Consider the following 15883-nt stretch of genomic DNA (forward strand, 5'->3'; position numbering starts at 1 on the left):
TATACACCAAGGCAAGGGAAGGCAGCTTCTCCCGGGACCATAATTGTTACATGTATGAGAATGGCACTGGAAATACTTTGAGATATCTTGTCATTTTGGAGGCAAAACCAAAGCTTCAAAGGGCCTGTATGCTACTACATCTTTCAACCTTTTCCCCTTCTTTCCCTCAGCCTCCTAATGGTACCAGCAGGCTTGCTTCAAGTCAGCATATGGGGAAACATACCCTTCCTCCACAGTGACTGAGTTCATGAGAAGGCAATTGGTAATAGTCACTCTATCTTTTATATGACAGGAGGAACCAATGACAGAGCGCTTAATGGATGACTTCTCTCCAACCTGTGTATCAGGCCCAATAAGGCTGTCAACTCCAACCTGCAAAAGGCAAATAGAAAACCTTATCTATTCGTCTCAACCAAATGCAAATCACCCTGTATATCATTTAAGCTAACAGAATCTTTCCATAAAGACACTTCAGTAAGAAGTACCATCATTAGTATTTCTTGGGGCTACAAGGTCACACAACATTTCTGAAACAACTCAAACCTATATTGAAGCATAGGCCCTCCCTTGTCCAGAAAACAAAACAGACATGTGATCTCTTGAACACAGATTGCTTAAATCATGGTAAGAAGAGGGACAGGGATTGGAAGCTCCTGTGTCTGAGTCCCAGTACTATCATAGACCTGTTCTTAGAGGTCAGCACCTGCCCAGGCGTATTATTTTATTTTAATTTTTAAAAAAACTTATTTTATTTGAGGGGCCAACACTGTGGCACAGTGGGTTAATGCACTGGCCTGCAGTGCCGGCATCCCATATGAGTGCTGTTTAAAGTCCTGGCTGCTCCATTTCCAATTCAGCTCCTTGCTAATGGGTCTGGGAAAGCAGTGGAGGATGGCCCAAGCCCTTAGGCCCTTGCACGCACATGGAAGGCCTGAGGAAGCCCCTGGCTCCTGGCTTCAGCTCCAGCTGTGGCGGTCATTTGGGGGTTGAACCAGTGGATGGAAGACCTCTCTCTCTGTTTCTATCTCTCTCTGTAACTCTTTCACATCAATAAAACAAATCTTTTTTAAAAAATAAAATTATTTTATTTGAAAGGCAAAGTGGTAAAGAGGGTTAGAGAGAGAGAGAGAGAGAGAGAGATCATTCATCCACTGGCTCATTCCCCAAACACCTGCAACAGTCAGGGTTAGGCAAGGTCAAAGCTAGGAGCAAGGAACTCCATCCTGGTCTCCCATGTGGGTGGCAAGGAACTCAAGTACTTGAGCCATCATCCACTGTCTCCTTGGTGGTTTAACCTGCTGAGCCATAACGGCTGCCTTATCACATAGTATTTTTGAATAAGTTTATTACCAGAACCCAGCTGGGATTTCCCTGGGTCTAATGAGGTTCAGGGCTTGATGACTTCAATCTAGCTTTTCAAGGACATATTTCAAAGCCCTCAGAGAATGTTCCATGCCTGCCCTGCCCATGCTAGCACTTACCAGGTGTTTGTTCACAATCTGTGCTGATGAATGAACCAGTGATTCTTCTGGGCAAAGAACAGGCAGCAATTTGGGCACCTTGAAGAAAGAAAAAGATTTGGTTACTAAAGACCAGAAAAACACCTGAAAATACCTTATGTAGAACCTAATGTTCAATCAGAGAAATGGGGAGTTCTCAGCTATTGCTTCCAGAGATGGCTGCATTTTCCATAGGTCCAGCAATGTTTATACAGCAGCTTCAAGATGGCCCTAACAATCTCAGCTGAGAATGTTCTGTGAAAACGCCACGTCCCTCAGCTGAGAGGCAGTGAGACAAGCCTTTGAGATATTCACACAGCACTTCTTGGGAAAGGAGGCCTGATAAGGACAAAGAATAGCCTGAGTTCTGATCATGGTCATTCTGGTTCCTGCTCACCTCCTGGACAGTTGTGGCTGTGCAGGAGGTGACAATGGGAGCAATGTCAGACAAATTCCACAACCAGAACAGACCTTGAGAAGGCACCCATGTTCTTCTGTGATTCTCCAGTATAGGTAGAGTGCTGGTCAGAGCCCTGTATGTGATGGCCACACTGGCTACACTGGTATGTGAGGTCTAAGACCCCAGCCTCTAATCCTGAGATCTCCTCTATTGGGCCAGGCTGCTGCATAGCCCTGGATGGCACTTGAGATGATACTCCTCCAGTCTCAGGCTGCCCATGAACCTGCTTTTAGATCAGCCTGACAGACTCTACTTATGGAAGAACATGGGACTATCTGTGATCTTTTCATTTTCTTTCTGGCTTGGAATTCCTTTGGATCTAAAACCAATTCAGCTTGAGGTCTGAGGTTGAGGCTACTCACTATCTGCTGTGGGTCCTGAAGATTCCAAACCCAGATTTTCTTCAGGGTTCTAATCCTAATTTTTTTTTTTTTTGACAGGCAGTTAGACAATGAGAGAGACAGAGAGAAAGGTCTTCCTTCTGTTGGTTCACCCCCCAAATGGCTGCTAAGGCCAGCGCGCTGTGGCTGGTGTGCTGCGCCGATCCAAAGCCAGGAGCCAGGTGCTTCCTCCTGGTCTCCCATGTGGGTGCAGGGCCCAAGCACTTGGGCCATCTTCCACTGCCTTCCTGGGCCACAGCAGAGAGCTGGACAGGAAAAGGAGCGACCAGGACAGAATCCGGCACCCCAACTGGGACTAGAACTTGGGGTGCCGGTGCTGCAGGCGGAGGATTAGCCTAGTGAGCTGCAGCGCCGGCCTCCAATCCCAATTTTCAACATCTCTTATATAACCCACTTCCTCTCCAATTTACAACTACAATAATAGTTTTCATAGAATTCTACCAGGAAAAATGCCAACAACCGATCTTTTCATTATCTCAACCCTGTTATTCTTAAATGCCACCCCGATGCAGTTCCCTCAATTATCTATCTATTCTTGCTCTTATCTTAACCCTTTATTGCTCTGCATTTCCTGTTTCTGATCTCATTGTCTCTCCCTCCTAAAACCTTCCTCCAGTGTCCACTGTACACAAAGAGCTCCTCATTCTCTCAGCCTCTGTCCCATTCTCCACCCACTGCCTTCACTATGACCTGGCTTGTCTTTGAGGGCATTGCTTGCCCTTCACTGGAAGCTGTTCATTGTCTCTCATGAACTGCAGGGTTAAAAGGAGAGTTAACCAGACATCTCACTAATGCTGTTTCTGGACAATTGTTTTCCTAGACATTCCTTCCTTGATGCTTTGCCATCTGGCCACTATATACTATGCTCCTTCACCTTCTTGGGGAAGCCTCTTCTGTGTGTATATGTTTACCTCATCAAAGTAATGGTTATGTAGCATTTATCTGCTTATTTATGAAATAAGTACTGTAGATATTCCCATTCTGAATAGAAGACAGAAGCTGCTAAACCCAGAGCTAACCTTCCCGGAGATCTTAGCCTTTCCTTGGAGCCACAGAGGCCTTTTTACCAAGAACTAGGCCCTCCACTTTTCCTTTTGCTGTACCTGAGTAGCTCAATAGTTATTCCCTGACATGCCAGATTTTGTTCAAACACTGGAATAAGACAGACTCTGAATAACTTATCATGTACCTAATGAAGAAATAAGACAAAAGGCTCAGTTTGCTTCTAGGACTGGAGCTCCCGCAATTCTTCTTCTTCTTCTTTTTTTTTTTTTTAGAGTTATTTGAAAGGCACAGATACAGAGAGAGAAAGGGAAAGACAAAGATATCTTCTATCGGCAGGTTTACTCCCCAGATGGCTACAATGGCTGGGGCTGGGCCAGGCCAAACCCAGAAGCCAGGAGTTCATCCAGGTCTCCCACATGGGCTCAGGAACACAAGGACTTGGGCCATCATCTGTTGCTTTCCTAGGTGCATTAGCAGGGAGCTGGATCAGAAGTGGAGCAGCCAGGACTGACTCTAACTGGCATCCACACGGATGCTGGCATTGCAGGGGGTGGCTTAACTTTCTATGCCACAATGCTGACTCCTACAGTTCCTCTTCTAAATTGATCCTCTCACCTGTCTGTTTGCTTCCATGTAGAGTCCCAGCGTGTTCACTCGAGAGCAGAGCCCCTCTTTCATGATGTGGACATAGCAGCGGACCTGTGTTCTGGACAAGTCTTCCCATGTGTCTCCTCGACAAGCATTCCAGCAGGCATCATAGGGAGCCAAGGTCAGTGTATTGGCTTCTTTTATAAAACTATAAATATCTTCGGAACAAACATACAAAGCAAGCAATTAAATGACCATGAAATAATAGGAGGATGCAGACTGTCAGGTTTCGAAAGAGGGGACAGCTAATAGTTCTGTTCCTGGCACTCAACCATGAAGCACAGACTCTGGGGAAATCCCACTAAGTCCTCAATGAATAAGTCAAATGAAAAGAGGCAATGTGTTTTCCAATATGTTTGAAATATTATATAATATAAGAGGTCCTAAAAGTAAGTTTGACCAATAATTGAGTACTACTAGGGGAAAAAAAATTAAGTGACCCTTGTCAATCATGAAATAGCGCAAGCTAGTGTCTAGGATTCAGAGACCAGTCATGTTGGCATTGTGCTGCCAGTCTCTATTACCATAATAGGTGGCTATGCTGTGAAATAAACAGCATAGAACTTACAGGCAGAATACCTGGGTTCTAGTCTTTCAATTCTCACAACAGCCATTTGAAATATTTTACTTTATTATAAGAAAACTGGAGTTTGGAAGATTGAGTATCCTGCATCAGGTTACAGCAGATAAGAGGCAGAGTCATTTCAAACCCAGGTCTGTCTTTATTCCAAGTCCAGTGATCTCAACTATACTATATGTCTCTTCATTTATTTGAAAAATATTTTTTCAGAATATATACTGTGAACCCAGAACAGGGTCAGGGACTAGGGATATGAAAGCAAACCAGACATCTCATCTCCTGGTCCTGGAAAGGAGACAATATGGTTAGTCTCTAATTGTACATTCCTTCACGGAAATGGCTGAGTTTAAAGACAAAATGAGCTACAAATTTGTGGAGGAGTGTAGAGGCATGATTAATTTGTCCCTGAAAACACAGTAAAAGGATTTCCTTGACCAAGCTAATCCAGAGGTCACAGAGTGGGGTGCCCGTCTTGCTACGTAGGCTAGATGAGAATCTGCTGCCTTGAGACAGACATCTTGGGCTGGGCCTGCGTCTTACTGCACCAACCCAGGCACTGACCTAAGGACTTTAGTTCCTTTTTCTTTAGGTCTTCATCTTTTTCTTCTTGTCCTTGTTGTGAGCAAGCTGAGGAAAACTGTTTTCTCACTAGGTATGGAATCAGTTCACTCCGGATAGAAGTGATTGACCTAGGAAGAAAGAGTGACCAAATATGAGAAACCTGACTGCCTGGGTCTACTGGAATTAAAAACTCTGTGCATCCAAGGAAAAGCCAAATTCTGTTATGCCACCTTGAGACTGGCAGAGATCAAATGTGAAATGGAGGGCCAGCGCTGTGACTTAGTAGGTAAAGACCACCGCCTGCAGTGCCGGCATCCCATATGGGCCCTTGGGCCCCTGAACAGTGTGGGAGACCAGAGAAAGCTCCTGGCTCCTGGCTTCAGATCGGCTCAGCTCCAGCCATTTCAGCCATTTGGAGAGTGAACCAGAGGATGGAAGATTCTCTGTTCCTCTCTCTCTCTCTGCCTCTCTGTAGCTCTGCCTTTCAAATAAATAAATCTTTAAAAAAATGTGAAATGGTTCTGGCAGTTCTCAAATCACTGTGGCCATCTGTGGAATTAACCAGCAGATGGAAGATTCCTCTCTCTCTGTCTCTCTTCTCTCTTTAACTCTTTCAAATAAATAAATCTTAAAAAAAAAAAAAAAAATTGGAGGGACCAGCGCTGTGGCATAGCGGTTAAGGCCTCTGCCTGCAGTGCCGGTATCCCATGTGGGCGCCAATTTGGGTCCTGGCTGCTCCACTTCTGATCCAGCTCTCTGCTATGGCCTGGGAAAGCAATAGAAGATGGCCCAAGTCCTTGGGCCCTGCACCTGTATGGGAAACCTAGCAGAAGCTCCTAGCTCCTGGCTTTGGATTGGTGCAGTTTTTGCTGTTGTGGCCACCTAGGGAGTGAACCAGCGGATGGAAGACCTCTCTCTCTTTCTCTCTGCCTCTGCTTCTCTGTAATTCTGCCTTTTTAACAAACAAATAAACCTTTAAAAAAAAAAGATAATTGTTATGGATGTTTTGAAGGACGCTTATCCGGTTAAGGAACTACCCTTTTATTTTTTATTTTTATTTATTTATTTATTTTGACAGGCAGAGTGGACAGTGAGAGAGAGACAGAGAGAAAGGTCTTCCTTTGCTGTTGGTTCATCCCCCAATGGCCGCCGCAGCCAGCGCGCTGTGCTGATCTGTAGCCAGGAGCCAGGTGCTTCTCCTGGTCTCCCATGGGGTGCAGGGCCCAAGCACTTGGGCCACCCTCCACTGCCCTCCCGGGCCATAGCAGAGAGCTGGCCTGGAAGAGGGGCAACCGGGATAGAATCCGGCGCCCCAACCGGGACTAGAACCCAGTGTGCCGGCACTGCTAGGCAGAGGATTAGCCTGTTGAGCCACGGCGCCGGCCCCTTTTATTTTATTTTATTTTATTTATTTATTTATTTATTTTTTGACAGGCAGAGTGGATAGTGAGAGAGAGAGAGACAGAGAGAAAGGTCTTCCTTTTTGCCGTTGGTTCACCCCCCAATGGCCGCTGCGGCCGGCTCATCGTGCTGATCCGAAGCCAGGAGCCAGGTGCTTTTTCCTGGTCTCCCATGCGGGTGCAGGGCCCAAGGACTTGGGCCATCCTCCACTGCCTTCCCGGGCCATAGCAGAGAGCTGGCCTGGAAGAGGGGCAACCGGGATAGAATCCGGCGCCTCAACCGGGACTAGAACCCGGTGTGCTGGCGCCGCAAGGTGGAGGATTAGCCCGTTAAGCCACGGCGCCAGCCTAAAAATTTTTTCTAATGTTAACAGCTGTGTTAGACAATAACTGCACAGGATTTCTATTCTATATTCCTTCTGTAGTAGAAGCATGCAAGTGAGTTTCTTCCTTATGCAAGCTATCAAATTTTATACTTTTAGGCTATTCTTAGGTTTCCTGTCTTTCATCTTAGCTTCTGTGGTACTAATGATTCAGACTCTCTGCAAATTTAAAACCCAATTTAATGAGTAAGTAGTTCCCAGGTAGATTTAATGCTCCCACTTACTAAAACAGTGGGTGCCCTTACTTTACAACAGTTGTATCTATTTACCAATGGCTATCAAAGAATTCCCACAACAAAGTGAACTCCAATTTACTTTCATGTAATCATATCAATCTAGGCTGGCACTTACAGAAGATTAGATCAAATTCCATGTGTAGAAGAACTCCCAGAAGGCAAAAGGAAAGAAAAGAGAAACAAGAAAAAAAGCCTGCAATATTTTAAAATCATTCAAATCTAAGTAGTAAGCAGTCTTGGCCAAAAGCTTTGCAGCTCTCCTTCATTTGGTCTTCTGGGTCCCAGGAGGCCTTGTGTGTCATAGTGGGTATTTTTTTTTCCAAAGATTTATTTATTTATTTGAAAGGCAGAGTTACAGGCAGGCAGAGGCAGAAAAAGAGAGAAAAAGGTCTTCCATCTGCTGGTTCACTCCCCAAATGGCCACAATGGCGTGAACTGAGCTGATCCAAAGCCAGGAGCCATGAGCTTCTTCTGGGTCTCCCAGGAGGATGCAGGGATCCAAAGACTTGGGCCATCTTCTACTGCTTTCCCAGGCCATAGCAGAGAGCTGGATCGGAAGTGGAGCAGCCAGCCTCAAATTGGTGCCCATATGGGATGCCAGCTCTGCAGGTGGTAGCTTTACCCACTATGCCACAGTGCCAGCCCCTCCAGTGGGTACTGAGACAGGATGTTGGGTGTAAGTGACCAGGAATCTATAACAGGGAAAGAAAGGACCTGATCCTTTGAACAGGGAGTGAGAGTTACCGTGTTTTTCAGTTTTCTCTCACACTGTGTCTTGTTAGAATTTTAAATCACTAATTATCTTATTTAGCATTTGCAAAACATCTACCATATGTAAATCACTGTGCTAGGCTTTAAAAACATACTGTTTCGGCTTTTAAGAAATTCACAATTCAGTGGGCCATTGGCCTGGTATGAGTTTCTGGATGGAGAAAGGTAGAAGGAGATGAAGCTGATCAGGTAGGCAAGGGAGCCAGATCAGGGAAGCTTTCTGTGGCAGTCTATTAAGTCTGGACTGAAAAGCCAATGGTTTTAAGCAGAAAAGTAACACAGTTATGTTCCTTAGTAAGGTAATTCTAGTAGTTGTGGGAAAAAGGGACTTGAATAAGTGGACTGAAGCCAGGGAAGCCAGGTATGATACTCTGATTCTGAGATAATGTGGTCTGACAGAGGGGTTAAAGTATAGGCAGTTCAGACAGTTCTATAAACCTGACTGCTGTTGCATAGTTCCCAACCCACCACCCTGCTTAGATGCCATTCAAAGAAGCTCTGCATGTTAACACAGGACCACACAGATGGAATGTAGGTAGGAAGCAAGATAGAGGCTGAGGAGGGTAAGAAAAATTATGAACCCTGGAGCTATACAATTCATGGTTTTTGTCATTTTTAAAGGATCAAGCCAAACATCTTTGAAAATTTTTGTGTAAGCTGGGAGCCCTTGTATTGAATTTCAAAGTGATTTTTCTCCTGATCCTTTGATAGAGATTAAAAATTTCCATATGAATACACAGAATGAAACAACATTTACTCTTAGCTCTTTTTCTCTCCCTTTAATACTCCAAACCAGTGTTGTTAGCAAAAGTTCCTTGGCCCTGCCATTGAAAAACAAAAATCAGTTCCCTTTGAAGAAATTACAAAACATGGACAGCTGGGAGGTTTCAGGTCCATGACACTTACTTTATGGATCAAACAGAACTGTCACTCTAAGAGGCAAGCAAACAAGCTTTGGCACAGGGCTCCTTCAGGCACACAGGCTCAAGGAGATCAGTGTCTGGAAAAAGATTTGAAGCAGTCCTGCCAGGTCCCACTCATCTTTACTGGAGCTCAGCATTAGGTCAATTCCCACAATGCAACTGGTTTAGTAGTATAATGGAGAACACAAGTAATCTCCCTACTTCCTAGTCCAAATGGAAGCAGCTTGAAGCTGTGTCAAGAAGTGGTACAGGCTACTGTTGACCATTGTGAACAACCTGACCCTGGCCTGAAGGCCACCAGCTGGACACAGTGCCCTGACCATGGCCAACCTTACTTCTTTTCTTCCCTCTTACACATAACCTTTCTGGAAAGACCTGTCTCATCTTATGAAATTATAACTTCTCAAGGAATCACAAAGAATAACAACACTTGATTACCAGTTGTAAACCAACAAACCCAGCCCACCAAATAAAGACAAAATAATAGGGGCCAGCATTGTGGCGTAAATGGGTTAGGTTGCCTGCAGTGCTGGAATCATATGGGTGCTGTTCTGAGTTCTGGCTGTTTCACTTCCAATTCAGCTCCCTGCTAATGCATCTGGGAAAGGAGCAGAAGATGGCCCAATCCTTGGGCCCCTGCACTCACATGGGAGATCTGGAAGAAGCTCTTGGCTCCTGGCTTTGGTCTGGCCCAGCCCTGGCTGTTGCAGCCATTTGAGGAGCGAACCACTGAATGGAAAATCTCTTCTTTATTTCTCCCCCCCTCTCTCTGTAACTCTGCCTTTCAAATAAATAAATCTTAAAATTATAATAAAAATAATAATTGCCATAAATAGGACAAAGGATTATAGAGATAAGCATAAAATATTTTCAGATAAACAAGAATTAAAATACGATGTAATTCTCTTCTAACTATATTAGCAGATTTAAAGTAATTCTCATACTGATAAAGATATTTTGAGAATAGTTACTCTCATACAGCCAAGTCAGAGGGATGATTACTGGTAAAATTTTTTCTGAAAAGCATCTGGCAATATGTAGCAAAAGATGAAGATGTTTGTATTATTTCACCCTGTAATTCTATTTCTATAAATCTGCCCCAAGGGAAACACACTATGCTCACTAAATATTTGCTGAATAAATGAAATAATCACATTATGAAAGAGGATGTTTGAAAAAAAAGTATTCCAGGGCCAACATTGTGGCATAGTGGGTAAAACCACTGCTTGTAACACTGGTATCCCACATGGGTGATAGTTTGTGTCCTGGCTGCCTTCATTTCCCATCTAGCTCCCTGTTAATGGCCTGGGAAAAGCAGCAGAAGATGGCCTAAGGGTTTGGGCCCCTGCCACCTATGTGGGAGACCTGGAAGAAGCTCCTGACTCCTGGCTTTGGCCTGGCCCAGCCCGTGTTGCAGCCATCTGAGTGAACCAATGGATGGAAGATCTTTCTTTGTCTCCTCTCTCTGACTTTCAAATAAAATAACTTATTACAATAGAGAACAAACATACAACAATATAATAATATACCAATATAACATAATATCATACAGATAAATCTGTAAATGTAAGAACTTTTTAAAAAAAGATTTATTTATTTATTTAAAAGGCAGAGTAGCAGGGAGAGAGGTGAGGAGGAAAGAGACAAAGAGATTGTATCTGCTGGTTCACTCCCCAGATGGCCACAATGGCTAGGGCTGGGCCAGATCAAAGCCAGAAATTTCACCTGGGTCTCCCACGTGGTGGAAGAGGCCCAAACACTTGGGCCATCTTCTGCTGCTTTTCCCAGGCCATTAGCAGGGAGCCGGATCAGAAGTGGAGCAGCTGGGACACAAAATGAACTGATCCCTATATGGGATGCTGGCATCACATGCAGTGACTTTGCCTGAATAATTTTTAAAAATATTTTATTTATTTATTTATTTGACAGGCAGAGTGGATAGTGAGAGAGAGAGACAGAGAGAAAGGTCTTCCTGTGCTGTTGGTTCACCCTCCAATGGCTGCCGTGGCCGGCGCACCGCGTTAATCTGTAGCCAGAAGCCAGGTGCTTCTCCTGGTCTCCCATGTGGTGCAGGGCCCAAGCACTTGGGTCATCCTCCACTGCATTCCCGGGCCACAGCAGAGAGCTGGCCTGGAAGAGGGGCAACCGGGACAGAATCCGGTGCCCCGACTGGGACTAGAACCCGGTGTGCCGATGCTGCAGGTGTAGGATTAGCCTATTGAGCCGCGGTGCCAGCCTATTTATTTTTTGAGAGAGAATTACAGACAGAGAGGGAGAGACAGAGAGAAAGGTCTTCCATTTGCTGGTTCACTCTCCAAGTGGCCACAATGGCCAGAGCTGGGCTGATCTGAAGCCAGGAGCCAGGAGCTTCTTCCAGGTCTCCCATGCGGGTGCAAGGGCTCAAGTGCTGGGCCACCTTCTACTGCTTTCCCAGGCTATACCAGGGAGCTGAATTAGAAGAGGAGCAGCCAGACTAGAACCGGTGCCCAAATGGGATGCCAGCACTGCAGGTGGAGGATTAGCCTACTGCATCACAGCATCAGTCCCCAAGAATTTTTTAAAAAGATTTATTTTATTTATTTGAAAGGCTGAGTTATAGGGGGGGTGGAGAGAGAGAGAGAGAGAGTGAGACAGAGAGACAGAGATATCTTCCATGTGCTGGTTCAGTCCCCAAATGGCTGCAACAATCAGGGATGGGCCAGGTCGAAGCCAGTTGCAGGAGCTTCATCCAGGTCTCTCACATGGGGGCAAGGCAAGGATTTGGGCCATCTTCTGTTGCTTTCCCAGGCACGTTAGCAGGGAGCTGGATCAGAAGTGGAGCAGCCAGAACTAGAATCCATTACACCACAACACTGGTCCCAAGAATGTTTTTAATGACAAGAAAATGCTCATGGGGGCTGGCACTGTGGCGTAGTGGGTAAAGCCGCCACCTGCAGTATCCACATCCCACATGGGTGCCAGTTCAAGTCCTGGCTGCTCCACTTCTGATCCAGCTCTCTGCTATGGCCTGGGAAGGTAGTAGAAGATGGCTCAAGCACTTGGGCCCCTGCACTCGCATAGGAGACCCGGAAGAAGCTCCTGGCTCCTGGTTTCTGGCTTTGGATCGGCACAGCTCTGGCCATTGAGGTCAGTTAGGGAATGAACCATCAGATGGAAGATCTCTCTGTCTTTCTGTCTCTCCTTCTCTCTTGTGTAACTCTGATTTTCAGATAAATAAGTAAATCTTTAAGAAAAAGAAAATGCTCATGAATCAATACTCAAGGAAGAAAGTAGAAGATATTTTTACAGTATGATTTCAAGTGTGAATATGTGATTACTTAAGAAAGTTTATGGAAAATGGAATTACAAAGTACAGGAGCTGGCATTGTTGTACAGCAGATTAAGCTGCTGTGTGTGATACCAACATACCATATTGGACAGCCAATTTGAGTCCTGGCTGCTCTACTTCTGATCCAGCTCCCTGCTAACAAGCCTGGGAAAACAGGCCGACGCCGTGGCTTAACAGGCTAATCCTCCGCCTTGCGGCGCCAGCACACCAAGTTCTAGTCCCGGTTGGGGCGCCGGATTCTATCCCAGTTGCCCCTCTTCCAGGCCAGCTCTCTGCTATGGCCCGGGAAGGCAGTGGAGGATGGCCCAAGTCCTTGGGCCCTGCACCCGCATGGGGGACCAGGAGAAGCACCTGGCTCCTGGCTTCGGATCAGCACTATGCGCCAGCCACAGCGGCCATTGGAGGGTGAACCAACGGCAAAAAGGAAGACCTTTCTCTCTGTCTCTCTCTCTCACTATCCACTCTGCCTGTCAAAAACAAAAACAAAAAACAAAACAAACAAACAAACAAACAAAAAACAAGTCTGGGAAAGCAACAGAAATGGCTCAAATACTTGGGCCCTTGCCACCTAAATGGGAAGCTGGATGGAGTTCTAGGCTCCTGGCTTTACCCTGGACCAGCCAATGCCATTTGGAGAGTGAATTGTTAGATGGGAAATTTCTCTGAGTGTTTCTCCTCCATCCACCACCACTCTATCAAATAAATCTTGGGGCCAGTGTTGTGGCCCAGGAGGTTGAGCTGTCACCTGTGACACCAGCATCCCCTAAGGGCACTGGTTAGAGTCCTAGCTGCCCCACTTCCCATTCAACTCCCTGCTAATATGCCTGTTCTATTTTCTGACCTGAGTATAGTAGTTATAAAGGTGAGTGACTTCATTTTGTGAAAATTTATTGAACCATAACATCTCTCTCAAATATCTTCTCTTTTTGGAAGCCTTTCAAAACTCTTGTAGGCTTCCATGTTTACATAGTAAAGATAGTTATATGTATTTTCTTTTAAATCTGTATTGTGTATGCTAGGAAGTATGTTGTCTCAAATTCTCATGATAGTTGTTATTGTACTGTTTTTTTTTTTTTTTGACAGGCAGAGTGGACAGTAGAGAGAGAGACAGAGAGAAAGTTCTTCCTTTTGCCGTTGGTTCACCCTCCAATGGCCGCCGCGGTAGGCGCGCTGCGACCTGCGCATCGCGCTGATCCGATGGCAGGAGCCAGGTGCTTCTCCTGGTCTCCCATGGGGTGCAGGGCCCAAGGATTTGGGCCATCCTCCACTGCACTCCCTGGCCACGCAGAGAGCTGGCCTGGAAGAGGGGCAACCGGGACAGGATCGGTGCCCCAACCGGGATTAGAACCCGGTGTGCCGGCGCCGCAAGGCGGAGGATTAGCCTAGTGAGCCGCGGCGCCGGCCTGTTATTGTACTGTTTTATAACTGAGGAAATCAAGGCTAAAAGATGTTAACTATCTTGCTGAAGGTTAATCTAGCTTTTATAATTGATTGAGCAGAACTTCACATTTATCTGAAAGCCTATGGCTCTTTCTACCACACTAATATCCTGTGCTTACTTCAACCATAGTACTTTCCAAGGGATTTACAATTCTATGCTTACTGTTTCTCTATCAGTAAATATGTAGTCTGTGCTAAATAAGTATTTGAATAAATGAATGAGAAAATGCATAAATGATTGGCAAAAGGAAAACATTTGGCTACTTTTGCATTCTGCCATTTACGTCTTTGTAAGCAAATTAAAAGACTTAAAATCGCCTAAATGTGTTCCACTTCAATTCAGTTCTTCAAAGGATTAAATACTTGAGAAGGAGGCAGGACAGCAAATCTACTTGTATAGGGCTTGGAACTCAAGTCCACAGAGCAGGAAGCTGTGGTTTTCTTGCCTCTTGTCTCAGCAGAGCTGTAATTGGGAGAAAGGCAATTGCTAAGTTAACCCTATGCTTTGTTCTCAGGCTTTGCTTTTTTCTTTCTTTTTTGCCTTCAAAGAAAGTAGATACAATCTAGAATGGTAAACAGGAAATTAACTTAGATTAAAAGGTACTGACTTAAAAGGTAGGTATTTGATATACAGTATTCTGTGATACCCCTTTTTTCTTCTTGGCAAAATACTGATGATAGATTCTTTAAAAAAATAATTTCAGGGGGGCTGGCGCTGTGGCACAGGAGGTTAACGCCCTGGCCTGCAGTGCCGGCATCCCATATGGGCGCCAGTTCGAGTACCGGCTGCTCCACTTCCAATCCAGTTCTCTGCTGTGGTCTGGGAAAGCAGTGGGGGAAGATGGCCCAAGTCCTTGGGCCCCTACACCTGTGTGGGAGACCCAGAGGAAGCTCCTGGCTCCAGATTGGTGCAGCTCCAGCCGTTGCAGCCAATTGGGAAGTGAACCATTGGATGGAAGACTCTCTCTCTCTCTCTCTCTCTCTCTGCCTCTCCTCTTTCGGTGTAACTTTGACTTTCAAATAAATAATAAATCTTTAAAAAAAAAATAATTTCAGGGCTGGCACTGTGGCGTAGTAGGTAAAGCTGTTGCCTGCAGTGCTGGCTTCCTATATGGGTGCTGGTTCGAGTCCCAGTTGCTTCACTTCTGATCCAGCTTCCTGCTTATGAGCCTGAGAAAGCAGCCAAAGATGGCTCAAGTGTTTGGGCCACTATACCCATGTTGGAGACCCAGATGAAACTTCTGGCTCCTAACTTCTGTCTGGCCTAGTCCTGGCTTTTGCAGCCATTTGGGGAGTTAGCCAGCAGATGGAAGATCTCTCTCAATCTCTGTTTCTTCTTCTCTCTCTGTAACTCTGCCTTTCAAATAAATAAATAAATAAATATTTTTAAAAAATTCAAAGTTGCTATCTACGGCTTGAGAATCAAAAACATGTTCAGATTCTACTGGCTAGAGAGACATCCTAGGCTTAGGTAAATTCAATAAACTTAAATTTTTAAAAAATTATTTATTATATTTATTTGAAAGGCAGAGAGACAAATGAACAGAGAGAGATCTCCCATCTGCTGATTTACTCCCCAAAATGCCTACAACAGCTGCGGTTGGGTCAGGATGAAGCCAGGAGCCAGAAACTCAGTTTGGGTCATGCATGTGGATGGCAAGGTCCCAACTACCTGAATCATAACAGGCTGCCTCCTAGGGTGTGCATTAGCAGGAAGTCAGAACTGACAGTGGAACGGTGCACTGTGATAAGGGAGGCAGGAGTCCCAGGTGGAGTCTTTTTTTTTTTTTTTGACAGGCAGAGTGGACAGTGAGAGAGAGAGACAGAGAGAAAGGTCTTCCTTTTTGCCGTTGGTTCACCCTCCAATGGCCGCCGCAGTAGGCACGCTGCGGCCGGCGCACCGCGCTGATCTGATGGCAGGAGCCAGGTGCTTCTCCTGGTCTCCCATGGGGTGCATGGCCCAAGAACTTGGGCCATCCTCCACTGCACTCCCTGGCCACAGCAGAGAGCCGGCCTGGAAGAGGGGCAACCGGGACAGGATCGGTGCCCCGACCGGGACTAGAAACTGGTGTGCTGGCGCCGCAAGGCGGAGGATTAGCCTAGTGAGCCGTGGTGCCGGCTCCAGGTGGAGTCTTAACCACCACAACAAATGCTCACCCTCCAACAAACATTTTCTTAGTTCAATTTACTACTCAGCACCCTGTGCCAGGCACTGTTCCTTTTTTTTTTTTTTTTTTTGGATAGGCAG

At 45.6% G+C, this 15883-nt stretch overlaps 1 protein-coding gene across 3 annotated transcripts in view; it reads right to left on the reverse strand.

Moving 5' to 3' along the window:
* EIF2B3 (eukaryotic translation initiation factor 2B subunit gamma) overlaps positions 1-15883 on the reverse strand; it is a 150637-nt gene that overhangs the window by 21396 nt on the left and 113358 nt on the right. For all 3 annotated transcript variants that reach the window (XM_062193313.1, XM_062193312.1, XM_062193314.1), the window contains exons 7-10: positions 5155-5282; positions 3981-4171; positions 1482-1559; positions 224-372 (exon numbers count right to left, since the gene is read on the reverse strand). In XM_062193313.1, the coding sequence (XP_062049297.1) occupies positions 224-372; positions 1482-1559; positions 3981-4171; positions 5155-5282 (546 nt within the window). The remainder of the gene's footprint in view (positions 1-223; positions 373-1481; positions 1560-3980; positions 4172-5154; positions 5283-15883) is intronic.

The sequence above is a fragment of the Lepus europaeus genome, chromosome 5 (genome assembly GCF_033115175.1).
Source record: "Lepus europaeus isolate LE1 chromosome 5, mLepTim1.pri, whole genome shotgun sequence".
NCBI classification, from domain to species: Eukaryota; Metazoa; Chordata; class Mammalia; order Lagomorpha; family Leporidae; genus Lepus; species Lepus europaeus.